This window comes from Hoplias malabaricus, chromosome 3 (genome assembly GCF_029633855.1).
Source record: "Hoplias malabaricus isolate fHopMal1 chromosome 3, fHopMal1.hap1, whole genome shotgun sequence".
NCBI classification, from domain to species: domain Eukaryota; kingdom Metazoa; phylum Chordata; class Actinopteri; order Characiformes; family Erythrinidae; genus Hoplias; species Hoplias malabaricus.
This window is the reverse complement of record NC_089802.1, coordinates 71,144,157-71,172,036: the sequence shown is the minus strand read 5'-3', so window position 1 is coordinate 71,172,036 and position 27,880 is coordinate 71,144,157. Positions and strand designations below refer to the sequence as shown.

General features: G+C 39.4%; 4 protein-coding genes and 1 pseudogene across 10 annotated transcripts in view; 1 reads left to right on the top strand and 4 right to left on the bottom strand.

Moving 5' to 3' along the window:
* The window catches only part of LOC136691894 (caspase-8-like), a 4,799-nt gene extending 3,723 nt beyond the window's left edge, over nt 1–1,076 (bottom strand). Inside the window, exon 1 of the mRNA XM_066664817.1 lies at nt 1,025–1,076. The gene's annotated coding sequence lies outside the window, so the exon portion shown is untranslated. The remainder of the gene's footprint in view (nt 1–1,024) is intronic.
* A 1,336-nt stretch (nt 1,077–2,412) lies between these two features.
* LOC136692505 (caspase-8-like) lies at nt 2,413–6,238 on the bottom strand. Of its 5 annotated transcripts, none has more exons than XM_066665965.1 (7): nt 6,139–6,238; nt 5,120–5,367; nt 4,492–4,800; nt 4,361–4,383; nt 4,155–4,263; nt 3,051–3,561; nt 2,413–2,967 (listed from the first exon to the last, which is right to left on the bottom strand). In XM_066665965.1, the coding sequence occupies exons 3-7, from the start codon at nt 4,787–4,789 to the stop codon at nt 2,820–2,822; spliced, it is 1,089 nt and encodes a 362-aa protein (XP_066522062.1). In that variant the 5' UTR covers nt 4,790–4,800; nt 5,120–5,367; nt 6,139–6,238; the 3' UTR covers nt 2,413–2,819. The 5 variants fall into 5 exon arrangements, with proteins under 5 accessions (XP_066522062.1, XP_066522065.1, XP_066522066.1 ...); XM_066665968.1 differs by having other exon boundaries at nt 4,492–4,737; XM_066665969.1 differs by having other exon boundaries at nt 4,492–4,717.
* Nucleotides 6,239–6,738: 500 nt separating this feature from the next.
* Nucleotides 6,739–11,334, bottom strand: LOC136692104 (caspase-8-like). 3 transcript variants are annotated; one of them, XM_066665212.1, is made up of 6 exons: nt 11,232–11,334; nt 9,792–10,100; nt 9,661–9,683; nt 9,027–9,135; nt 8,173–8,683; nt 6,739–8,078 (listed from the first exon to the last, which is right to left on the bottom strand). In XM_066665212.1, exons 2-6 carry the CDS (start codon nt 10,087–10,089, stop codon nt 7,922–7,924), a joined length of 1,098 nt encoding a protein of 365 aa, XP_066521309.1. In that variant the 5' UTR covers nt 10,090–10,100; nt 11,232–11,334; the 3' UTR covers nt 6,739–7,921. The 3 variants fall into 3 exon arrangements, with proteins under 3 accessions (XP_066521309.1, XP_066521308.1, XP_066521310.1); XM_066665211.1 differs by having other exon boundaries at nt 11,155–11,283; XM_066665213.1 differs by lacking the exon at nt 11,232–11,334 and adding an exon at nt 10,710–10,802.
* Nucleotides 11,335–13,769: 2,435 nt separating this feature from the next.
* On the bottom strand, nt 13,770–17,147 carry LOC136691504 (caspase-8-like; annotated as a pseudogene).
* A 725-nt stretch (nt 17,148–17,872) lies between these two features.
* dytn (dystrotelin) lies at nt 17,873–26,617 on the top strand. Its single transcript, XM_066666640.1, is given in 13 exon segments — nt 17,873–17,915; nt 18,654–18,855; nt 19,155–19,240; nt 20,291–20,391; nt 20,781–20,852; nt 20,971–21,134; nt 21,214–21,325; nt 21,884–22,234; nt 22,472–22,547; nt 24,078–24,229; nt 24,658–25,086; nt 25,204–25,303; nt 25,610–26,617. Coding segments are annotated over 13 exon segments (1,944 nt in total). The 5' UTR covers nt 17,873–17,914; the 3' UTR covers nt 25,708–26,617.
* Nucleotides 26,618–27,880: the final 1,263 nt, after the last annotated feature.

Here is a 27,880-nt window from a genome sequence, read left to right as displayed (position 1 = left end):
TATATAGATATAATGTTTTCACAAATTTTAAACTTCAGTTATAAGACAATAAATGTTCTTCATTCCTCATCCGCGACGATGACGTCAGTGAGGCAGGGGTGGCAGTGGCGAGAAAATGAAAAAGCAAAGTGAAGGAATGCGGTTTACACTTTTTCATTTGAATTTGGCCACAGTTAGGCCACGACGGTCCGTGTACCTTTTGTCAAATGGTTTTCCATTTCTAATCCTTCGACAGAAAAACGGAGAACGACCCATTTCCTTGTTGTGTATGTTATGAACATACATACATATACAGAGAATGTAGATTTTATTTATTAGAATATTAAATATATATTTGGATTTTTGTTTTTAGTTCACTATAAAGTGTGTCTTCATACCTAACCGGAAGTGAGTCAACTGTGTTTATTTTAAATCTACAAGCAGAATAAAATAATCCGTTTCAAAATATACGGCGCTATTAGCGTTAGAAACTTCCGGTTCTGGCTAAAGTCTGCAGCCCAATCCGTAACTGGCCACAAGCAGGAATTTACTCGTTATTTTAATTCATATTTATTCATATTCATTTTTCATATTTTTTTTGTACTTAAAAGTGTTGTAGAAATCGATTTGTTTTTCCTGAAATCAATGATACATCCATCGTTCAAAATAGGGACGTTTTTCTGTTGCGGGATTAGAAATGGAAAATCAAATTAACGAAAGGTACACGGACGGACCCATGATGATGTTTGAAGATGTATTTACTGTGTTTTAGTTTGAGATTAAAAGTGCACATGTGGGAAATTACAAATCAAATGTCGGATTTCACAGTCGTTATTCGTTTAGAATTTTTTAGAAGTTTCGTTTTGAATGTGATGTTATTCAAAACAACCATCCAAACAATAACTGCTATTTACCTGCTATCTATTTATTTTGTGATATAGTAATAATCAGTTAATAATTATTTACAGAGAGAGAGAGACCCTCTGCTCTCCAAGATTAATAATCTAAAAGTATACTGTATAAAAACAAACAAACACAAACGTACCAACACTAACAGCGAATGTAGTAGAACAGAAGGTGTTTGAAGATTGTTTCTCTTTCGAACGTTCCGGGCCTCAATAATCGGAACAGCAGGGACCTGTAGATGGCGCGGTTTACCACAGAAAATGGCTGTGTTTAAATTGTTGGGCACTCTGAATATAACATACCTAACTCCTACCAGTGATAGTCCAAGTTGATATTGTTCGTTTAATTCTATGGATGTATTTATTTTCATTAGTGAGACTACACGGAGTAGTAAAAGTTGCAAATGTGCTGTTCAAACAAAGTCTTGGAAAACCTTCATAAAAAGCTGTCGCTTTTGTGTGTATCAGCTGATAAGTGAAATTCAGAAATACACACCTGTAACATTCCACTGTAATGAAATCTATTCATTAAATAATGTTCTGTAAGTTCTACATCCTGATACAGGATCAAGGTGGGTCCATAGCCTACCCAGAATCATTGGGCTCAAGGTGCAGGAACACACACTGAACAGGGAACCAATCCATCACACACTCACCTAGTCCTTCACACACTCACACGTGGACAGTTTTACACATTCACCTGTGGACAATTTCACACAGCCTACCACCTCCCACCATGTGTAATTGGAATGTGGGAGAATACCATAAAGGCTTGAAGGTAACTATTATTTTTGACGTGGATATTATGAAGTAACTATGTCATTTTGTCAAGTAGTTATTTTCAAGAGTGTGTTTGTGTGTTGCCATTGTGTGGCCTGTGAAACTTCCTCAAATCCCACCCAGTATTTCCTGTTACTGAAGGGGGATTTCAGCTTTGTAGTGCTCCACTTTTTTGTTGACTAAGCTATTATTCATTTTCCTCCCTTCTTTACATCAGTCCATTTTTACCCCCATTTTACTTTTCTATTTAACAATTGGCCTAACACACTTCTCTTCACTGTTCTCCTCAAAACATTAAAACAGTAGGTACTAAAGTTTAAAAGTGTAACAGAAAATTTCTGTGGAGGAATTTATGTTGCGGATAGGTTCATTCGTTCATTCATTGTCGCAGTGTGTCTGAAGTCCCTGGAGGGGGCACCAGTCCTTCACAGGGCGACACACACCTACAGACACTTTTGAGTCGCCAATCCACCTACCAATGTGTTTTTGGACCATGGGAGGAAACCAACGTGGACACAGGGAGAACACACCAAACTCCTCACAGACAGTCACAGACTTGAACCCACAACCTCCAGGTCCCTGGAGCTGTGTGACTGCGACTACTTTAAATTTCACCAGATGTGTCTATCTCTGATTTAATATTGCAGTTTGTGTAATCTCCATAGAAATGTATGCAATTAATGAAAAACTGTTGAGCAACTGAAATCACCAATGTTCATTTATTTATCTTATGACAATTCATCTCCAAAATAATTTACACAACAAATTTGGTCTTTGTTTTAAATGTGAACAGGAAAAGGGTACATATTTTCATTGTTTGTATCATAAATACATTGTGTGACAGTTTGTATCAGATACAATAAAATTTTTACCATGTGATATTTGCCAGAAGTAGTACAAAATCGCTAATAAACAATTAGCATTAGAAAATTCATGCACAAAGTCTTGGTGAAAAGACGTTTTTTGTAAAAGCAAAATAGTAATTCAAAAAACCCTGCACCATAAACCTGATAATCAGTATTGCTAACCTTTATAGTAAAAATCACGTGAGATCTTGCATTGACTTCTGAATTTGTAATGTCACCATAATACAGTAATACATCAAAAAGAAGAGTAATGGATACATGGAACAGCACTGGATGCCCATTATAAGGTTTATTTACGTTCTGGCGGCACGTGGAACACCAGCTTCTTCCTCAAGGTCACTTTTTGGACTGGCATCTGTTTGGTAAAATTTTTGCTGCGCACTTTTTTACCGACTTCATTATTCACACGTGTCAGGATAGACAGGATGTCCTCAGACCTTAGAAATGAACAAAAAACAAATGTTACTAAATAACATTGGCTCTAACAGGAGAACGTTCTACTTGTATGTTTTTTACTTACTTTGGACAAAAATTTTCCAGCTGATGACACAAAGACTGGATGAAGCAGGATCCTGTAGATTTGTTCCTAGTTGACTTAAAGCCCTTAAGGGTTGACCATGTCACAAGGAAATCTGCATCGTCTGGTATAGTGATCATTTGACCTATATCCACCTCAAATTCTGAATCGTCTTCTTCTTCATCTGACTCAAGGTTATCAGCTTCAACTTTAACTGGGAGCTGATATTCCTTCCCACGGCAGGCCTGGATGAAGAATGCTTTTGGCTTACCAGCCAGACTGGGGCAGGAGGTTCCAGTAAATGGACCAAAGATGTCCCCATAATTGACAGTAAGTCGATCTGTGCCACACACCCCTTCTTTACCACCATGGCTTAGGATGCAGCACACAAAGCAGTCGCCTTCATGGAGCTTCTGCCTGAATTGCGTCAAGATGTCCTTCATCTCTTGTGCTGTTTTGTTTCTGTACACATCCACAGTGAACCCTAGCCAGGTGAATACCCTGTTAAGAGACTCTGTTGGACAGAAGAAGCTGTTTTTAAACTTCTGAAAGTTTTATGACAATATACATGACATTTCTTACTATGTTAACTGTCAAATATCCAGTAAGAAAGAAAAAGGTGCCTTCACAAATAAGAAGCAAGGCACATATTCGAATTTGCATTTCAACTACTGTTATGTTCATGTTAAATCAGACACATTCATTCATTTATTCATTGTCTTTAAGCGTTTATCCAGTTCAGGGTCACAGTGAGTCCAGAACCGACCTGGAAACACTGGGCGCAAGGCAGGAACACACCCTGGAGGGGACACCAGTCCTTCGCAGGGCGACACACACTCACACCTTTGGACACTTTTGAGTCACCAATCCACCTACCAATGTGTGGCTTTTGGACTGTGGGAGGAAACCGAAGCAAATTAGACACTGGTGCATCAGGAGGAAACCCACACAGACACAGGGAGAACACACTAAACTCCTCACAGACAGTCACCCAAAGCGGGAATCAAACCCACAACCCCAAGACCCTGGAGCTGTGTGACAGTGATACTATGTGTCACCATTAGCTAAAATTTTACAATATTATTATAAACTGATAAATCTACAAACCTTCATCTATGTCAGATCCTTTCCTTTCTTTAAATGGTGAATCAAAGTTTATATTGTTGATGATTACACAGAAACCACGGGGAACACTGGACATTTTGTATTCAGTGATCTGTGAACACAGATTATTTTGTAATTAAGCACTGTTAACTACTGGCTGATATATTCAGTGCAGCAGCAATGAAAACAGTACTGTAAAACTGTATTACCTCATCAGCTGGAGGTGAATTATCTGGAAAGGACAACAAGGACATGATCAGAACCCTTCATCACAAGTTAAATCACAAATAAAGAATGGTATTGGAGCTTTGAATTACACTTTTGTGTAGGATGGTTTTACCATTGCTGAGTGCTGGTAGAGGTAGAGGTGTAAAATGCTTTTTAAGAGCTGGGAAACTTTCCTGGAGTTGTTCATTCTGTAGAAGTTGTAAGAATTTAAGACAAGTGTCGTTCCCTTTGTTCATCACCTTGTCTATAAGATCAGTGACGATCTTCTCGTTGGTGTAGTTGTCGTGGTTAAGATTGTTGTATTCCCGTTTGGTGATGATTTGTTTTTCCTGTACATGCTGTAAGACAAATTTGGCATCTGCAGACAGAGTGTCAATAAAGAACACCTTTTGGTCTCGTAGAGTCTGCATGACTGTCAGCCCTGGAGAAATATAGACAATTCTTATTTTTGGCCCCCACAAGTAAAAACAACTGTTTGGTGTTTTTAGAGTTTGTGTAAATGACCAGAACTAGGAGTAATATGATGATCCATGGAATTATCTTAGGACTAGCAATTTTGTATGTTTAACTTATGCATACTGACTGGTTTTCTTATCGTGACACCATTGTGGGGTTTTACTAAACATTTTACAACACTAGCAATGGCTATATTTTACATTTGGGGGTCAAGAGCACCAACCTTGAAAACAGAAATGAAACGCTGCCTGAACAAATCAAGATGCAAGAAATAGAAGACAAACCTGAAGAGTAGACAGTAACTTCTTTAATGCAGTTTTAATGAGCTTAACATCACCGGGGCGTAAAAAAGCATAGTAAGAAAACGTATCCCGTCAAACCTTAAAAGTCCGCTATCCGAAGGAAGCTGCAACTATCGTGTGAAAAAAACTCCCTTCTTCGTGACATACGGAAGAATTATGCTGCGTTCAAGTGCAAGTCGGGTGGCGGATTCCTCCGAGGTCCAACTTGTTCCTCCGACTTGGTTGCGTTCCTGTGTTTTTTTATGGGAAGTAAAAAAAAAACATGAATGCTCACAACCCAGTAAACATTAAGCCGTTGATTCAACGTTGAAATAACGTAATGACTGCCGTCTAAACAACGTTCTCTTAAAGTTGAAAATGAAAGTTGAAAAGCTGTCCAAACACAGACATTGAAAAGACGACTATTAGACGTATTTTGGACGTCCATTGACGTTATTAATTGGTCCCGAAATAATTTACTTGTATAAAACGCATTTTGGACGTCCACTGACGTTATCGATTTGTCACCATTTAACTAACTTATTAAGATGGAATTTGGACGTCCATTGACGTTTAAAATATGTCATTGACGGACAGACAGACTACTCAAAGCAGACATGGACCACTTATCAGCATTTTACAGTGTAGTTACAGATCATAATAAATACAGTTCTATAACCCTAGAACTTGATTTCCATTAAAACTACTCATTCATTGTTAGTCCTATCAACATCAGCTGCTCAGCTGAAAACTCTTGCCACATGGAGAACTTCAGATCTGTTTTGAAATAAACCTCTAAAAACTTCCAAACCTTGTAGCATGTTTCTCTAATATTTGGCTGATACTGAAGTATACATGTTTAAAGTTGCTGCTTACAGGGTGTGGTGTCCCAAGATATCTTCCAGAATATTAGTGCAGCTCTATTCATTAGTTCCTCCATAGTCACTTTATAGTTATTAAATATTCATTCATTATCTGTAACCACTTATCCAATTCAGGGTCGCGGTGGGTCCAGAGCCTACCTGGAATCATTGGGCGCAAGGGAGGAACACACCCTGGAGGGGGCGCCAGTCCTTCACAGGGCAACACACATTCACTCACCTAAGGACACATTTGAGTCATCAATCCACCTACCAAGGTGTGTTTTTGGACTGTGGGAGGAAACCGGAGCACCCGGAGGAAACCCACGCGGACACAGGGAGAACACACCACACTCCTAACAGACAGTCACCTGGAGGAAACCCACACAGACACAGGGAGAACACACCACACTCCTCACAGTCACCCGGAGGAAACCCACACAGACACAGGGAGAACACACCACACTCCTCACAGTCACCCGGAGCGGGAAACAAACCCACAACCTCCAGGTCCCTGGAGCTGTGTGACTACACTACCTGCTGCGCCACTGTTGCCACCCTCGCTGTTATACTTTTGGTCATAAAAAAATATTTTCACATGTAAGTTGTTTAATAGTAACTTAATTAAATTCTTCTCTGATAGTTAATGGATAAGTGAAACTCTTTGGCCTACTTGATAAAAGAGAAGTTATGGATTAAATTGTTTTAAAAGAGACTCATAAGTTCAGACTAGTCAAAATATGAGTGACAGTATCTCCACATAGCACTGGTCAACATTTATTTCACAATAATCATTTGGACAGATGAAAAAAGACAAAATGACTAAACCTGTCATTACATACATCTTCAAGGTGTTTGATCTCTTGTTGTTGCTGGCGCTCTGTAGAATGCAGAACTATAATTTGCATCTTATGTAAATTAATGCTTAATTTTACATCTATTGCTCTGGTTTTTAACAAACTGAGGACAGTGATAGTTGTTTATTTATCAGCTTTGTGCAGGATTTCTTTTAAACAAGTTGCTGGCAGCAGATAATGTTCCTTGTGCCACTGTGCTACACCTAAAATGAACATGGCTGTTTACATTTACATTCTGTCTGTAAATTCTATGCCTGAAAAGTCACAGTTGATTACAATCTGCAAAATTATATCATGTCAAAATAAAAAACAAACATTTGTATCAAATAAAATCATACATTTTATATCAAATGTGCAAAAGTAGTATAAAATCTGGTAATAAAACTGTCTTTGCATGAAAACCCTTTTTTTTCCAAATATTAATAAGCACTCCCTTTATGAAAAGGCTAATAATTCCATTTTTTTTTGTAAAAGCAAAATATTAAAGTATTTTGCCCATTATAAAAAATCCCAATAGTTTTGAGAAGTATGACCACAAATCAATGTCAAAATTAATTTGACCACCAATAAAAACATTTTTTTCCTCATAGTTCACTGAAGAACCTTGTACTGTTAAAATGCTCAAGTATTAAAGCTGAGATATATTTTCTAATGTTGCTGGGAGCTTGTCAGTCTCTTGTTTCTAAGCTGTGCACTGTTCATATTTGGTGATGTGGTTGTGTTTCAGGTGTTGAAACAGACTGGTGTTAACTGGTGAATGTGTTTTCAGCGTTTACATTCAACATCATGCTGAGTGTTGTCTTCCCTAAGGTAGAATATGTGCAAATGACAGACACATCATTTTTGTTTGGTACAAGTTGCTGGTATGGCCTGTGTTAAGGTTCTACTCCTTGTTGCTTTCATGTGGGACAGTACATGAACAGACACTGGGGGACATGTTAACAGAATTAACATTTAAAAAGATGAACAGAATTAAAAGAAAAATCAATATTATCAATGTAGGCATGATTATGTCAACTAGAAGTTCTGAATGTGGATTTTGATTCATTTTCACCTAATTGCCCAGCCCTAGGTCCCAGTAAGTTTATCTATCTGGGCACAGGGAACACCAGCTTCTTCCTCAAGGTCACTTTTTGGACTGGCATCTGTTTTGCTGTGATACGCCTTTGTCTGACCATCACATTGGCTGCTTGTCTACTAACTTCCCTATTCACACAGGTCAGGATAGACAGGACATCCTCAGACCTTAGAAACAAACAAAAAACAAACATAAATCAATTAACATTTTGGATTTCTGAATCATAATGCTAAACCACTATTACTTTTGTTCAATACTTACTTTGGACAATGGTGCTCCAGCTGTTTACACAATGACTGGATGAACCATGAGCCTGAAAGTATATTCCTGAGGGAGAAGAAGCCTTTGACAGTTGACCTTGCCACAAGGAAATCTGCATCTGCTGGGATACTGATCATTTTAACCATATCCATTTCATATTCTGCTTCCTCTTCTGCTTCATCTACCTCAAGGTTATCAGCTTCAATTTCAAATGGGAGCTGATATTCTTCTCCACGACAGGCCTGGATGAAGAACACTTTTGGCTTACTGGCCAGGCTTGGGCAGGAGGTTCCTTTAAATGGACCAAAGATTTCCTCATTCTTGATGATACCTCCATCTGTGCCATGCACTCCTTCACTACATCCATGGCTCAGAATGCAGCACACAAAACAGTCGCCTGTATGAGGTGTCTGGCTCAAGCGCTTCAGGTCATCCCTCATCTGTTGTGCTGTTCTGTCTTTGTACACTTCCACAGTGAATTTCAGCCTGTTGAAGACGTATTTAAGAGACTCTATGGAACAGAGGAGGTAGATTTTTGAACTTCCAAAAGATTCATGATACTATCCACTACATTTTCTACAGTGCTATGTGTCTGATATCCAGTAATATAAAAACATCTACAGATAAGAAGCAAGCTACATATTATATTTTGTATTTAAACTGTTATGTTCCTGTTAAACTAGAAAAATCAAACCACAAAAAACACTACTGACTTAAAATAGTGCTCCTCTGTGGAGAATCTTAAGCCTGATATGAATGAGTAATCTGCCTTTGCAATGAGCCTTTGGAAATATCCATTAGCTACAATATTCCAGAGTGTATTGTTTTGATAAAATGCATATACATTTACAAACCTTCATCTCTGTCAGAGCCCTTCCTTTCTTTAAAACCGGGAATGAAATTGACATTGTTGAAGATTACACAGATGCCACAGGGATCACTAGACATTTTGTATTCATTCATCTGTGAACACAGATATTTCTGGAATGAAGCACTGTCTTTTGGATCAAAAGACTCAGGGCTCCAGACCAAAGCCATCCCATTGTCCCAGGACCAATAAAAATAGCACACGGGGTCAAGACAAAGACAGGGTGCACTTCTCACAAAAAATAAAAATAGTGTGTCTTAATTGAGAATTGTTCCTGTATCTTTCAGTAAAAATCCATTGGGTGAATATCAGTTTCGTGATCACAAAATAAAGTATAATTATGTGTCACAATCAAGTCATATATTTAGAGTAGAAATAATCCAAAAACTGCTGAGATTATGGTGGAAATAAAATACGCAAATAGATGCAACTGTATGTTAACAACAATTTTCAGTTGGAGACAATGGGCAAAGTTTTGGGATGGTTCTAGGACAGTTCTAAAACTGTTAGTCTGGAGCCCTGAACACTGCTGTTTAAGATCTTTGCCTGTTAGACTGAAACACTTTTACTGACATACTACATGGAGTGTCAAAGAAAACAGTACTGTAAAACTGTATTACCTCATCAGCTGGAGATGAATTATCTGGAAAGGACAATAAAGACATGATCAGAACCCTTCATCACAAGTTAAATCACAGATAAAGAATGGCATTGGAGCTTTGAATTACACTTTTGTGTAGGATGGTTTTACCATTGCTGAGTGCTGGTAGAGGTAGAGGTGTAAAATGCTTTTTAAGAGCTGGGAAACTTTCCTGGAGTTGTTCATTCTGTAGAAGTTGTAAGAATTTAAGACAAGTTTCATTCCCTTTGTTCATCACCTTGTCTATAAGATCAGTGACGATCTTCTCATTGGTGTAGTTGTCGTGGTTAAGATTGTTGTATTCCCGTTTGGTGATGATTTGTTTCTCCTGTACATGCTGTAAGACAAATTTGGCATCTGCAGACAGAGTGTCAATGAAGAACACCTTTTGGTCTCGTAAAGTCTGCATGACTGTCAGCCCTGGGGGAAAAAAAACAACACTTATTATTGGCACATTTGTCTTAAAGACCCATCCAGTGAAAATAATTTTTTAAAACTTGTTGAAATGTCCCTCAACATGGGTGTTATTTTTTATAAGCTACAAGATGTATCACGTTAAAATAAACAATCAATGCCATGAGCATCTTCACTTTGAAACTTTTAAGTAGTGCTCGAATTCAAACATCCAGGGTTTCATACGTCATAAACCTAATGTACAAATCTGTGGAGAAAGCTTACTGAATAAAGGAGGTTAGGGGATTTTTATAGAAATAACTTCTAAGTATGTAATTTTGATGACAGGATGTGTGTATTTAGAGGTTGAATGCTATATGGAGTAGGTTTAACTAAAAAATTTAGGAAATTAGTTTAAGACTAGCTTTTTTATATAATTAACTGCTCATTTGCATATGGGTAGTATTTGTTATCGTGACACCACTGTACACAGTAAATTCACCAGTGTTAAATCAACACTGTTAGTGTAATAATTTAACACTCAGTGTTAACACTAATAGGGTTGATTTAACATTGGTGAATTTACTGTGTAGGATTTGATTAAACATATTACAAAAGATGAGGTAAAATTATTACTTTTTAACTCCGGTGAGGGGAAGAGGCTACGGTCAACCCTCTATTTTACGTTAGACTGCTGTACTGACGTACAGGAAACCTTGGTATTTTCCCCCACCTTTTAATAAACTTTTTATACACTTTCTAGTCTACATTTCATCTCCATATTAACTTTAGGTCCGACAACCACGAAACAAGTGTTGTGTAGGCTATTTATGTTCGGATTCACGAGTGTATAGTCCTCTTTAAGTCTGTGGACACAAAAAGGGCGCGAAAGACGTGCTGATGTCAGCAGAGAAATAGCTTTAACGGTGAAATGTAACATTGCCTGAACAAAGCAAGATGCGAGAGAGTAGACAACAGCTGTCGACGATATCTGAAGAGTGGACAGTAACCACCCTAACCCAGTTTAATAAGCTAAACATCACCGGGAAAAGTCATAGTAATAACATATATCCCGTCAAACCTTTCGCCAAAGTCTGCTCTTCATACAATATATCTCAGTGATAGTTCAGCTCAGAAGGAAACCGAAGGAATCCTCACTTATCGCGTGAAAATAATATCCTTCTTCCTTAGCTGTATACGCGAGTACCAGTAGAGGGTAATTTGACTCCTTTTACCAGCATTGAGTTGCCAGATAGCGAGGGTTGCCAGATTGTACACATTTTAATTCACGTACTGTACTAGCCTGCTCAAAAACAGAAGAGCCGAACCACTTATAAGCATTTTACAGTGTAGATACAGCCCATAATATATACAACACTACAACAATAGAACCTTCCATTAAAATGAGAAAAATTAGCACCGTGGTTCGACCTGTGATTGTGGCTTTAATTTCTGCCTTGGTTTACTGTCTGTTTAGTGTGTTCTCCCATGTTTGCACTTTTTTCTGGGTGCCCCGTTTTCTCCCACAATCCAAAAACATATGTTGGTAGGTGGATTTGTTGTGTCAAATTTTCCATAAGTGTGAGTGTATGATGCCCTGTGATGGACTGGTGTTCAGGTGCCCGGGGTGTGTTCCTTGCACCTTGCACTCAATGATTCTAGGAAGGGTCTGAATCCAAAGCAACAATGAACAGGATGACGTGATTACAGATAATGAATGACTTAAGTAAATAAACTAAATGTTTCTACTTCACTTACTTCAATTCTTATTAAAACTTATGAAAAATACTGTTTATCGTTCAATTACTGTGAAAATCAGGGGTGGAAAAATGTCTAGCACATTTTACAGTTGGTGTGTACTTATAAAAACATAAACAAAAATGGCCTAGTGCACCTTATAAAGGGCAATATGTAATTTTGGTAACACTTAAAATATTTTTTGTAATTAATAGGTAACTGTGCTGGGACTAATGAATAATGTTGTATTAACACCTGTATAACGATTATTGTAATACTGATGATTGTTATACATTTATCAATTAAATTTATTCATCAGTATTACAATAGTAATCAATTCTACCTAGTACTGATTCATTACACTGTATGGTTTTGGGAAACAATAATCATGGTAATTCACTATTAACTAAACAATACATACTGAGTGATGTACCTCCTGGAGAACTATTTTTAATAATTATGTCTCCTTCGTTATTCATTATTAGTTCTATCAACATCAGCTGAAAATTCTTTCTACCTGAAGAACTACAGATCTCAATCAATTTACTTCAAAAATTCAATACCTACATATAGTGCTAAAACAAAAAGTGTAGCGTAGCACTTGAGAAAATAACTCACTGTTCCTTTAAGTAAAATGATCAATATTTTAGAATTGTATGCACTTAGAAGAGGAAGTATGAACCCAAAAATATCCCTCTTTATGACTTTTAGAGCAGTTTCTATTCTCTGCTTTTGTCAGGACCAGACAGAGAGCTGACACTTGCGGATCACAGTAAAAAGTTTGTTAACGCTTATCCAAAAGAGTAGTCAAAAAACAAACAAGGTTCAAACACAGGGAGCAAACAGTACCTCAGGGATGAAGCGATAGGCGTAGTCAAAAAAATCAGTCAGAGTCCAAATACCGATGAATACAAACAATACCAAAGGGACGAGGCAAAAGACGTAAACCGAAATAACATACAAGGAGTAGGCAACAGGATATCTTTAGACAAGTTTCAAGAGAACGCTTTGTACACTGGGACAGACCACAGCAGTACTCGGCCGTGTGAACAATATAGGGAATGGAGTATTTATAGGGATACAAACACATGTGCATTATTAGAATTCTGGAAAGTGACACCGGTGGATAGTCATGTGAGGAGTCCTGGGATGTAGGCGTGACAGCTTTGGTCCTTAAGAGTGTCTGAAAGAGAATTAGGAATTCTTATTCCTATATCATTGCTGTCAGTGTAAGAAATGTCTATTCCAACTGATTTTTGGAGCATTTCTCTTGCACAATTTATCATGAGATTTCATACAATATGATGGACAGCTGCTGTGTAAAAAAAAAAAATAAACAATTGACAAAAATGAGATAAAATTTTTTGTGGACAGTGACAATACATATGTTTTTACATTTTTAGTCTTTTTTGAGGAAGTGGATTCGTGTATATACCGGTGCGAGTAGCCAAATATTATGTGTATCTGATCTGGCATTAAGTGTACACAACACTGAAACAACTCTGATCTCTGTCATGTTAAGGGAAACGATCAGATCTGTTAAACATTCAGAGTTAATTTTTCACAAACAGTTCTCTGTAGCTCTGATCCAGTTGCCTGTTAGTTTCAGTGGAAGTGGAAGGGAACTGAGAGCAGCTCCATAAGCCTCAGTGGCCTCTTAGTGGTGCTGAAAGACCTCAAACATGTGAGAGTAAGTCAATGTGGGTTTGTATCTACAAAATCATAACAGGCCTGTTCAGGCTGGTGGTCATATGCTATTCCTTCAATGACTGTGAATAACGTGTGTGATCTTTTAACTGAATGTCTGACTTCCTTATATTTGTTTGATCATTCTGATGCATTGGCATTTAACATTTGTTTGGTAAGATCCACCAACTTTAAAAAAGAAATAAAAAAATAAACTGACACAGTAAAATTGTGAACAAATTAATTATAAACATTGCCCACAATGAACAGGTTCTACTGTGAGGCACTGTTGATCTGGCTGGGCCTATGGAACACCAGTTTCTTCCTCAAGGTCATTTTTTGCATCTGCATTTGTTTGGCTTTAACTTGTTTGATGACCTCCTCATTCACACAGGTCAGAAAGGACAGGATATCTTCACCCCTTGGTAACAGAGGGCAAGAAAACAGACATTAATAAAGGAATATTTCATGTTGCTGGATCAGGAGACCAGTACTACTTTTGTGTAATACTTACAACTTACAGTACTTTTTCAGCTGTTTACACAATGACTGGACGAACCACGAATCATATACTGTATTCCTGATTGAGTAGAAGCCTTTAACAGTTGACCATGCCACAAGGGATGGATTTCATCTGATTTATATCCATTTCAAATTCTGCTTCAACGTTATCAACCTCAACTTTAACTGGGTGTTGATATTTGCGCCCACGGTAGGCCTGGATGAAGAACACTTTTGGTTTACTGGTAGGCTTTGGCAAGATCTAAATGGACCAAAGATGTCCTCACTTCGTACGATGCCTCCATTTGTACCATTCCCTCCTTCACTTTTACCATAGCTCAGGACGCAGCACATGAAACAGCCACCTGCCTGGTGCTCCTGGCTGAGTTTTTTAAGGACATCCCTCATCTTTTGTGCTGTTTGATCACTGTACACTTTGACAGTGAAACCCAGCAAGTCGAAAACCTCATTAAGTGACTCTGTTGGACAGAACAGAAGAGTCCGTATTTTTTCCTCTATTATGTATAATCATATTCAATATATATATATATATATATATAAAATGAAAAACAGATCCCACTCTGTTGTTGTAAGATGTACAGGTGTTGGACAATGAAACTGAAACACCTGGTTTTAGACCACAATAATTTATTAGTATGGTGTAGGGCCTCCTTTTGCGGCCAATACAGCGTCAATTCGTCTTGGGAATGACATACACAAGTTCTGCACAGTGGATTTTAAGCCATTCTTCTTGCAGGATAGTGGCCAGGTCACTACGTGATGCTGGTGGAGGAAAACGTTTCCTGACTCTCCTCCAAAACACCCCAAAGTGGCTCAATAATATTTAGATCTGGTGACTGTGCAGGCCATGGCAGATGTTCAACTTCACTTTCATGTTCATCAAACCAATCCTTCACCAGTCTTGCTGTGTGTATTTGTGCACTGTCGTCCTGATACACGGCACCGCCTTCAGGACACAATGTTTGAACCATTGGATGCACATGGTCTTACTGGTGCAGTGTGGAATTAATGAAGATTGGCCACCAGGCTGCTCCAATTTAGCCATGAAACCTCCCACACTAAAATGATAGGTGTTTCAGTTTCATTGTCTAACCCCTGTACATTCGATATTGTTGATGATCACACACAGACCACGAAGATTGCTGGACATTTTGTATTCAGAAATCTGTGAATCAACAGTTTTTCAAAATAAAATATCCTGACTGATATCCTCTGCTCTTTTCTACCATCCTGACATGGCAAATGGAGCAGAATTGAGCAATATTTAAAAAATTGGTCTTAACTGACTGGCTGGTGTGATTAGTGTAACTACCTCATTAAATGGTTTCCTGTGGAATCTAAACAAAAAAACAAGGAAAACATGTAACTATCTTTGACAGCAGTTAATATCATAGATAAATATGCAGTGAATTACAGCATCCATTGGTATTTTACCTTGGTTAAATGCTGGTGGGGTAGGTTTAAAATGTTTCTTAAGCTGAGAAAAATTCTCCTGAAGCTGTTCATTCTGTAGGAGTTTTAAGAAATTGACACGTTTCTTCCCCTTTGTTCATCACCTTGTCAAGAAGATTGATTAAGATATTCTCTGGGGTGTGGTTTTGATGGTTAAGGTTGTTGTAGTCACGTTGAGTGATAGTTTGATTCTGCTGAGCATGCTGCAAAACCAAGCTGGCATCTGCAGACAGAGTTTCAATGAAGAACACCTTCTCATCTCGTAGAGTCTGCATGACTGTACAAGGAAAATTTAGATAAATCATATGAGTAATAATAATTATACTTTTATTGTATATTTAATAGGGTGACACAGTGGATGTTGTGACCCTGGGGTTGTGCGCTCCCACTCTGCCTTAAGTCACTCTCATGAGGAGTTTGGTGTGTTCTCTCTGCGTCTGCATGGGTTTCCTCATTGTGGTCTGGTTTCCTCCCAGTCTAAAAACACGTGCCGCTAAGTGGACTGGCTATTCAAAGTGTACACAAGTGTGAGTGTGTGTGTGACGGGTTTAGTGTGTGATACCCAGTGAAGGGCTGGTGCCCTGTCCAGGGTGTGTTCCTGCCTTGTGTCCATTGATTACCCTGAACTAGATAAAGCAGCCTCTGTTGCACCACCTCTTCATTTAAAACCACACTCGGGGACAGAGGAGAAACGGCTGTTTCCCAGTTCTTTGCTTATTATATAATTTCAGCTGCTCAAAGATTTGGTGTCTTCTGTGTCATATTTTTAGTTTCGTAATAATTTCATGTTTTCAGCTCATTTAAATTATGACCTTACAAATAATTCCTAGTCGTAAATGTGAACTGTGGTTATGTTGTATGCTGAAAAAAGCAATAATACACTGTTTCTAAAAGCTTTTGATATGTTCTACTGATGTTAGGTTGCTGTAAAGAACAGTTTACCTGTGTTTTATAATGCCTTTTTCTTTTTCTATAGCTGTAAATGTAGTACGAGTTTGTTAGGAAAGTATTATGCAGCACTACTGAGCCATGTTCATAGCGTCTTTTATTTTTGTAAGGCCTTATTTTTAAGGCCTTTCACTGTGGAAGAATGAACAATTTGTCTAAGTGTGGAAAAGAAACCTGTGTTACGGCTGCGTCTATTCTACCTCAGGTTTGATAACTGCTCGTAAATTATTTATCAGGGCTAATGTAACACAAGCCTTCTAGACATGGAAGGTATATTCATTATCTCAAGGAGACGCGCGGTTAGCGGCTGCTGCTCTGAGGTAACGTACATTTATACAGTCCTTACTCTTTATCATACGGCGTCAGACTCCATTTCTATGTTTAGACTTTTTAAATTAGAAAAGACCAACTAGTAAAATAAAAAGAGTGGTGTGACAACAAAAACGTTGTGGTTGTCACCACAGAAAACCGTTTTAAACCCGAAACTAAGCGTTACCAGCCTTTACAGTACAGTCGTGACGTAAATGTAGATAACTAATTTATTACAGTACAGGGGGCCCTCGACTTACGACGTTGATCCGTTCCTACGTCGCGCCGTAAACCGATTTTCGGTGTAAGTCGGAACATACGTACATACTGTACGTAAATAACATACTGTAAGCACTTATCCTATCGTAACACCTACCCTCCTCGGTCCCGAGCCGCGTAACCGTGTATTCTTCCGCCGCGCTGCACCAAACACGAAGTTCGCGTTACGACGTTTACGACGCAAAACCACTTAAGTCGAAACATGGCTTTATACAGTAAATGGGAGATGTGTCGTAACCACGAAACATCGTAACTGACGTAACCCGAGGACCTCCTGTATTTATAATTTTTACACACCTTAACTACACACCTGCCCGGCAGTTGCCGCCAAGCCAGTGTTCTTTCGTTTTCAGCTGTAAAATGCCCTGCAAGATTTTGTTAAATGTTTCCTCGACGTTACTGAATGGCGCTTTTTTTTACAGATGTAACCAGGGTTGCTAGATGGCTTAAAGTCCCATATAATGGAACAGATACAAAAACATCCTGGTTATATCTGGAAGATAAAAACGTAGAGAATTAGTTGTGTAAAATGATTTAAAGGAGATTTGTGTTGCATGAAACCAATTGGTATATGTAAGTTGAATCAGAGAAAATATAAATAACATACACACACACATATTTATGTTACAAATATACTAAACCTAAACAATATTTTAATATTTAAAAGCTGACTGCTATGGATCCGGATGGGATTGGTAAGTTGTGAGTCTGTGCTAATCACTTTGGTTACAGTACAGGACGTGTTCTGTTTTATAACTATGGCATTAACAGGTGTTCTCTGTCTTCTTTTATATGGGTGTGTGTTTGTTTCTGTGTCGTGCTGGTGTCCTACAGAAGACCTGAACGTGGTTCGTCTTGCAGTTTACCGTGCTGCTCTTAAGCTTCGCTCACTACAGAAACTATGCCAGAGTGAGTCCATTTTTATACGAATTCATATACGAGCACTTCTTATTATTACTCACTGGAAGATTTATTAGGCTAGTGATTTTTAATATCAGTCCCCTCCAGGGTGTATTCCCGCATTGCGCCCGATGATTCCAGGTAGGCTCTGGACCCCCCGCGACCCTAAATTGGATAAGCGGTTACAGATAATGGATGGATTTTTAATATCAGTAGTTTTTTGGGTGTTTTTTAAAACACAAAACATATTATATTTTGGCTTTAATCATATACACACACGTGGTTCATGCTATTTCCAGTGGTGTTAATGTTTGGAACACAGACACACAAAAAAAGAAAAGATTTCCTTCTAATTTTAAAGTCAATATAATGTTCTGAGGGCCACATGGTGTCAGGTAATGTCACCGTCACACAACTCCAGCTGACTGTCTGTGAGGAGTTTGGTGTGTTCTCCCTGTGTCCGTGTGGGTTTCCTCCGGGTGACTGTCTATGAGGAGTGGTGTGGTGTGTGGTGTGTTCTCCTTGTGTCCGCGTGGGTTTCCTCCGGGTGCTCCGGTTTCCTCCCACAGTCCAAAAACACACGTTGATAGGTGGATTGGCGACTCAAAAGTTTCCATAGGTGTGAATATGTGAATGTGTGAGTGTGTGTCACCCTGTGAAGGACTGGCAACCCCTCCAGGGTGTGTTCCTGCCTTGCGCCCAGTGACTGACAGCTACAACACATTTATAAACATATCTGTGTTTCAGTGCATTTGGTGACACTCCAGGACTTGCATCCTGTTCTCCGTGCTGTGGGTGGTTTGGGAGACCCCACAGTCAGTCTCTCCCAGCAGAACCTAAGGCAGAGTCTAGAGCTGCTCTTCAGGAACGTCTTACGGGAACTACATGACGAGGCCATACAAGAAGCTACTGAGCAGACCACCAGACTCCTCTTCAAACTGTATGACAGGTCAGAGAATCTGTCATACATGGCTCCTATGCTCATAATAATGCTGTATGTGCAGACCAACTGAAACGCTTCTAACAAAAATGCAGTATATCCATTCATATTTCATATGATTTCAAATGATTTGGTCTCAATGGCAGTTTTAAATGGAAATTACATAAAGGAAAAGGGTGGGTCGGATTTTGCACAGCACAGAACAATGTTGACGTACTGAAATTTATATTAATGTGGACGTTATATATACATTCTATGAGGTAGTATTACTGTGTACTTTATTTTCAGATTTGTGCTCTCTCTCATAGGGATGAGACGGGTGTTGTCCTGCTCAGATCTGTAGAGGCTGCACTGGTTGTCCTTTCAGGAGACACCCTCTCAGCCAAACACAGAGGTCAGAGCCTATAGTATCCTCTTACATTTACATAACCCTAATAACCCTTAAGTAACAGTCTTATGTGACTGTTAAGTTTGTCTAGTTTAGTGACTTTTGTTGAGTTTGTAGCTACATTCACATTGTTAGATCTAGCAATTTGCTTTCATCACTATCACCATTTTCCACTGAGATCTTTCTTCAAATCTGGGAGTAGGTGCTGAGTCAGGGCTGTAGGGTATAAGTCTAAATTCTTGGAATTTACAATCAGGCATAGTGCGATGCTCAAGTTTGATTAGTATACTTGTGTTACTTAGAATACTAATGATCAAAATGAGCTAATGTTTTCATACAACTACAGAAAGTGTCACTTCCTAGAACCTTTAGAATATTACCTGGAGGATGAGTACATTATATCAATACAAATAACTTACTGAATGCCCTTGTACAAGTTCTAATATCCTTTGCATAATCCACTTATGTAATGAACTACAAATGAAAAATTTCAGTGGGAGCACAAGCAATAAAAGTTTGTAACCCAAGCCTGTATCGCACACTGCAAATTCATCAGTTTTAAATCAACACTATTAGTACAAATTTGAATACTCTAATAAATAACTCTAATAGTGTTTTGCTGCAGATTTTGATGTGAATTTGCCATGCAGTTTACTCTGGAGTTCAGCGAACAGCACGTCAGCTGAATGTGACTGTGTTGGGAAGCTGAGAAAAGGCTGAGGAATAGATTGTGGCAGAAGATGACAATGTCAGTGATATATGCATTTGCAGTAAAGCATGTGGAAACTACCCCAGTCTGGTTATTCTCGTTCTGACTGCATGTCTACATATCAGATATTTGATCTAAGGCCACATGGGATGATATAAAACCACATGGGTTTGATTTGCAATGATATGTGTCTTCTCACCACTGGAAACATCAGATCTGTGTCACACGAAGGCAGAAAATCAGATTTGTTCCACTTCAGCCCGGTAATGTGAACATAGCCATTGGCTGGACTGGAGTTTTTGTGTTCAGATGGATGTGTTCAGATGCTGTTCTCTGTTCTCCTGTAGCTCTGTTCCAGTTGGCTGTGGGTTGCAGTGGGAGATTGGGAACTGAGAGAAGCTCTGTGAGCCACAATGGCCTCAGAGTGATCCTGAAAGACCTCAGCCAGGTGAGATTTCTGTGTGGAGAACGTAACTATGTTTTTCTATGTTGGAGTAATTGTGTTTGTCATACAGTAAATAAGACAAGGTCAATTATTTGGTCTATTAGCGTTATCCCAAAGTCAAAACCACACCCGAGTTAGGATGTATCTTTGGAAGGCCTGTCCTACTGTCCTCTCTTTAAGGTGACAGTTAATCGTCAACTGGTCTTCATCAAAGGCCATGAATGATAAAACATTCGCAATATCCAATTCACGTTGCTGCATTATCAACGGATGTTTCTTTCAGAAGATTCCTTCAAATACAGCAATTAGCCGCTTCATTATTTGACTTTTTCAGATCCTTAATCAGATTCTGAATTCTGAAATCTAACCTAAGCTTTTCCTGCTTGTTTAAGATTCCTGCAGTAGTTCAGGAGAACCATGTGTTTGGACAAGTGGAGACTGCTGCCCATTCCTGCTTTAATGGGGTATGCTATGTACCTATAAATATATAGGAAGTATAGATGTTATTTTATTGCATGATTTTGGCTTAAAATGAAAAGAAAATAAGTCTCGAGTACATGCTGCCTGTGATGTTGTCTTTAGATGATTAATGTGAGTATAGGCGAGGAGCAGTTTTTAAGCTGGCTGCAGTCAGAGCCTCGACTGCTTCTGTGGCTTTCCACACTCTTCAGGATCTCTGTTAGTGAGGCAGTGCTACACAGAGTCCGCTGCCATGTCTGCAAGGCCTTCCCCATCACAGGCCTTAGGTGAGTGTGTGTGTGGGGGGGTTTATTTCATATAAATTTAGCAAATATGTGTCAGTGTTAAGGATTCATCTCTCTGCAGGTATCGCTGTTTGAAATGTCTGAATGTGCACCTGTGCCAAACCTGTTTCCTGACCGAGACCCGCACAAGAAAGCACAAATCTTCTCATCCAGTTCTAGAGTACTGCACTCAGGTCAGAAAACTACATTCGGGCATGAGTTAATGACATTCTAGTGTGCCTCTATTCAAGCGTAATCCTCTGCATCCATGATGTGCACACCACTGACACTCCAACCTCTACCTCTCACCTCTATCCCCCCTCCACCCCGGTCACCTCTAGCCCCTATGCCTCTACTACTCAGGTGTGGCAACCCTAATGTGTCAGAGAGTCTGTGCCAAGTTTGTTATGAACATGGCCACTTTTATGTGGAGGGGACTTGCTCTATGAAGCATAAACTGGTCCATTCAAGGACTGCAAAGCAGTTTTCTTCTATCATGTGTATTGCACTGTATAGAAAATGTACACTGCTGTAGCCTAATGTTGGGGGTTAACCCTCTGGCCTACACTTAGAGCGTGGTGACATTTGGCTCATGTGTAGATGCTGAAGGGCCTCATGATTTATTTGTGTTCTATGGAAATTACAGGCACAAATGTATCTGTGTGTCCATAGCTCAATTCCCTAATTATAGAGGTTGCTTACAAACATTGGGACATGTAGTCTATGTGTGTTATTTTGTGTTTGATGTCCAGCCCTCATGGAAAGAATCAATGGCATCTTTGGCATCAAGTGCCCGTCATGCTCTTCTGCCCCGGCGTTACACCAGGAGAGATACGGGGTGGAGGACATCACTTAGACCTGAGTCTAGCTTCGACCCACAGCAGAGGTACGGTTTAGATGTATTTATGTTTTTGGGTTTGTGTTTGCTCTTTTCCTGAGGTGTTAATTTTGCCCTCAGTTCTAATGTTCCAATGCAGCAGCAGAGTACGGATGATCCTGGGAGTTTTCCTCCTCCTCCTCCTCCTCCTCCTGATACACTTCCTGTGCAGAAGAAACTGGACTCTAAATCCCTGCAAACAGATGAACCTGCCACAAAACCTGAGGTATATCATTGGATTTATACCAGCACCATTTTAGTTGGTGAGGGTAGCATAGTGAATAACAACAATGTAGTGTTCAGGGCAGACAAAGTTTCTAGCTTTGGCAGGAACACTTAAGTATACTAATAAAAGCCCTTGGATAACTCTTCTAACCCTATATTAGTTCTGCAAATTGTACATCTTAAGACTGTCAAAATGCCACAAAATCTGCTAATTTACTGATGGTGTGCTTTACTGCAGAGGAAAACATCATTTCTTCTTAAAGACCTAAGAATCACACAAAAGGCCATGAAAGACCTGCAGAGAGATAAATGGTAGGTGTGTTTTTTTTATACGCAATATCTCCAAAGGTCTGTATAGCTCCAAAGGTCTGTATAGCTTCAAAGGTCTGTATAAGACATATTATTAGTGAATTCAGCTACTTTATGATGCTCTTACAGAAGCAGATCCATTGTGCACACTCTGCTTGTATAGTCTAAACTAGAGTAGCTCCACATGAGCGTAATATCATCATGCATGTCAGTGTTGGCTAGAGCAGTGAAAGATTAATAAGGCCTAGGCTGTGGCGCAGTGAAACTGTATTCTCCAGAGTAAATGCCATTAAGTACATCTGGGATGACTTGGAGCGAAATGTGTGATTCATAGCTAATCATCCAACATCATTACTGACCTTACCAGTGCTTATGTCATATGTTTCAACATCTAGTGCAAGGCTTTCCCAAAAGAGCAGATTCTGTTACTACAGCAAATGGGCCAAAAAGCCTATTAATAACCTTCATTTACCAAGATGTTTAATAAGAATGTGTCCATAAACTTTTGGTCACATTAGGAATTGGGTAGAAAGACTAGGTTAGTGGGCTAGGCTTCAATCTAGGCCACTTCTGCTTTTGTTGGAATGGAGAAAAATAGACCAATATTCTGTAGATTAGAACTATTTCCCTAAATCCCTATAGCTGCATATGTCACTTGGCATCGGGCATGGTGACCTTAGTTCACGTGTAGCTAATCTAGAGAAGCCCATTTCTACAGATATTACACAATTTAAACTTCAATGTTTATGTTGGGGGCGACACGGTGGTGCAGCAGGTAGTGTCGCAGTCACACAGCTCCAGGGGCCTGGAGGTTGTGGGTTTGATTCCTGCTCCGGGTGACTGTCTGTGAGGAGTTGGTGTGTTCTCCCTGTGTCCGCGTGGGTTTCCTCCGGGTGTTCCGGTTTCCTCCCACAGTCCAAAAACACACATTGAATTGGCGTAGGTGGATTGGCGACTCAAAAAAAAGTGACCGTAGGTGTGAGTGAATGTGTGTGTGTGTGTTGCCCTGTGAAGGACTGGCGCCCCCTCCAGGGTGTATTCCCGCCTTGCACCCAATGATCCCAGGTAGGCTCTGGACCCACCGCGATCCTGAACTGGATAAGCGCTTACAGATAATGAATGAATGAATGAATGTTTATGTTGGGCTCCGCTTGAATTCCCTTATAGTAAGATATAGAATACAAACTTTATATATAAAACCTTAGCTTTCAGTGGAAATCAATGTGATTACAAGTAATTTGGAGCATTTCTATTGGTCCATTCATCACTAAGTTGTAACACAGTGTGAAGGACAGCTGCTTTGTTCAAATGATGTAGTAAATTTAAAATAAACAGACATGGAAATACATGTTTTTCTTTGTACAGCAACGATATGTGACATAAAACAAATACAAAAGTGATTACCTTATGAAAGTGAAAATTTTAATAGTGGGGCCACATGAAGGGCATACTGATACAGTGCTCCGATTGGATACTTAATGGTTTGTTTTTGTATATTTGTGCATGTGTGTGTGTGTGTGTGTCTGTGCACATGAGGCTCCTGGAGAGAGAGTTTCAGGTGTGGAAAGTAGCAGCAAAGTCAGAGCATGACTCTCTAGAGGACAGATGTGCAGACCTGGAGGCCACTATGGAAGCACTGAGCCATCACAACCAACAGCTGGAGGAGGAGCTGCAACGAATCCAACTTGTGAGTAGAAAGATAAGAAATCTGAGGGGGACAGACAATGTACAGCAATTGTACATCGTGTTAGCCAGTTTATTCCTCCTGCCTAAAGGGCAACTTTGATCAGAATAAAGCTGTTATAGTAAATGTAACATAACACAATGTACAGAATTTACACTGCAACTAAATAGAATATTTTCTCAGTGTTTAGTTTATCCACCTTTGCTTTCATCACAGCTTTTAGAGCCTTGCTTACATGTGTTCAAACAACACTAGAGGATTCTTTTTCCAGATTTTCTCAGAAGTGTTTCCTGGGTCAGTGATATTTTGGTGTTGATAATGATTGATTGCTCCTTTCAGTGTATATTTCTGCTTTCAGATGATGTATTAACATTAAAAACTAATAAACAAGCCTGCACTGATGAACTAAAAGTGTGTGTTGACCTACACAGGCATTGAGTAGACGAGATAAAGATGAATTTGGCAGTGGCAACCAACAGATTTCTCCCTCACCTCCCATGCAACAACACCACAAATATGACACCACAGAGAAACACTGGACAGCGTCCGAGAGTTCTGACTCACTCAGTGGCTCCTTCTCTGAAGAGGGCGGACCAGAGCAAAGAGAAGAAGAGGAGAAAGAAGAGAGAATGGGGCAGAATGAAGAAGAGCAGGATGAGATTCTTTATCAGGTGCGAGAAGAAGCTCATATGGATTTAGCTGTTTTGGACAATCCTGTGGCTCTCGCACACGCAGTACAGGAGGTGAAGCTTGTTGAGGAGCCTGAACAAGAGGCTTTAGAGGAGGAAGAGCAAGAGATGGAGGAGGAGGAGCCACAGCTTCAGAGGGAGGAGCTTGACACAGAAGATCCTTCTCCAGATGTGTCTGCCCAGGAGGATTCAGGGACCGATATCTCAGATGAGAAAGATCAGAAGGAGCCCCAGCTTCAGAGGGAGGAGCTTGACACAGAAGATCCTTCTCCAGATGTGTCTGCCCAGGAGGATTCAGGGACAGATAACTCAGATGAGAAAGATGAGGAGGAGCTCTGCAACTTGGTGCAAAGACTCAAGAGTATGCTTCATCTATCTCCACCTACAAGTAAGTGAAAATGTAAATGAAAAGCATTGTGTTTCCTCCAGGAGAAGAGAGCACCAGACCACAGTTTGAATCCCAGTTTGGGCAGGATCACCACCATATATGAACCGGGTGCTAGATACGGTTGTACGATAAAGTGATACACTTCTACAGTAAACTCAATACTATGCAAAAGCATGTCCTTCAGAAGCACAAGGATGTACCTGCAAAAAAGTAGACACACATTACCTACTGATACATTTCATGTCAGAAGGACCGTTAGATGAAACTGATACAACTGATTTGTTTGTTCTCTGTGTCATCACCCAGGGTCTGGTGCTCATCAAAAAGATGCTCTGATACAAGCAGCAGAAGCTGTTGGAGATTCCGTGTCTCACCTGGTCACTTCTGTTAGATCCTTGACCTAATCAACAGTGCCTCTCGGCCAATCACAACACAGACATGGGCAAAGTCCATACATCATTAACGAGTCACCTTATAGCACTCATTTCATTGATACACCATACATACATTCATGTATTTTAACACAGATATTCAACAGATGACATTCTGGAGCAGCCCACACAGAAGCCAAACACTGACTAGAGGGGTATCAAGCCCCCTAGCCTTGTGCTGTGGAACAGTGGAGCTGCATTACCTTTGGGGTGAGCTGGAGTGGTGTCTGTGATCCAAAACTAATCATCTATCATTAGGACCTGACCTCACTAATGGTCTCACAGCTGTATGCCATCAAATCCTCACAGCAATCGTCCAATGTTTATTGTAACGCCATGCCATGTGAATAGAAGCTGCACCAAGGGGGACAATCTTGGTATAAATACCCGTGATTGCTGAAGAAATATTGGATGAGCAAACTTTTGGCCGTATAGTGTAACTGGAAAGACTCTAGAGATCACGAGAGCACGCTTTTAATTCCCTGTTCACAGTTTCCGTTTGTGCTGTAGCCATGTGGGTGAGGTTTCACTGAAAGCACTAGACTGCAGAACAAGTGCAAAGACATGTTCCACAACCAACAGGGCTGTATCTTCTACCATTCCTCACACTGAAATTCGTCTCAGCATTGAAATTGTGACATTCTTGATGGTAGGTCTTGGATTTGGGATCTTTCTCACTGTCAATTTCAAATAATGTTAATCTGAAGCTAAGTTTAAAAATCAGATACAGCAAGTACCATAACTTGTTTTATATTTTGGTGGTATATGATGATAATTTGGTCTGATTTCACAGAAACAAGGTAAAAAAAAAAACATTTTTAAAATTGACATTTGTCATCATTTTATACATTAGTCTTTACACAAAATTAAAGGCTGATTTTGTTCTGCAGTTTGTAATGTTTATTAGTTAAGCTGATAAATAAGACTTTTATCTTGTATACAATCAGCTTGTTGACAGTTGCTGACACTTTTGTATAGATGGTTAAAGTCAAGACAAATGTATGCAGTTAATTAGCTCAAATCTAATGTTTACATTTAATAAATTTAATTAAACATTTTTTTAAACAAAACCATGTGACACAAGTGTAAACTCAATGTTTCCTCTATTTAAAGTCTACCTTACAGTTCAGTAAACTGTCATTTGTGAGTACCTGTTTCATCAGGCTATAAATATGAGGTGACAAAAATGGCAACAACAACTAGAAATGTCCATATCCAGGACAGTACCTAAAAGGATGTGTGTGTTCTGCCTTATGAAATACATTAATATGCTAGTGTCACGCCCTTGTCTGTTTCTCACGCCCTTCAAGTCAGTCTTTGTATCTCTCGTCTCATGTCTGTGTCTTTACTCTGTTAAATTCTGTGTCCAAGTTTAGTCTGCTTTAGCTCTTTCTCTGTTTAGGTCTCTGTTCAGTTCTCTCTGTCTAGGTTTGTCTTTCTATGTCTGTCTACGTTTAGTCTGCTTTAGCTCTTTCTCTGTTTAGGTCTCTGTTCAGTTCTCTCTGTCTAGGTTTGTCTGTCCAGTTCCCTGTCAGTCCTGTTCCCTCTCTATCTGTCTCAGCCCCACTATCCAAGTCTCTCTGTGTCAGTCTTTCTTTAAGTATTTCTGTCTAGTTATCCTAGTCTCTGTATTGTTATCTTGTGTTGTAAATAAAATTAGTTACTGTGTTTTAGCAAGTGTGTCCGCCTCCGTCAGTCCCTGCGTTCCTGACAGCTAGATCTCACTGGAGCTTTTAAAATGATGACAAATGTAGTTTTAACTTTTTATTTGTTTGTTTCTCGACTAATGGAGAAATATAAATTAATTGAAATACATATTTAATGTGTAAAATTATATTAATTTACAACAAACCTGTTTTCTGACCCCCTCAAGAACACATAATAACCATTTAAATTTTAATTTAATGAATCTTCAAATTTTAATTAGTCATCTGCAATTCCAGCAGTCATCATGAGTGAGTCTCACAGTGGCATCAACCTCTGAAGAGCGAGGGCAAACTTGTGTTTACTACAAGACACATGAGTTGTTGCAAATGCTGTGCCACTGAACAGTTTAATGCCCAGATTGGTCACATCATTTGACAGACACCAATGCTAACTGCTATGAGCAGAGATGTGAGACAGGAAGGGCCTTCACACCCACCCA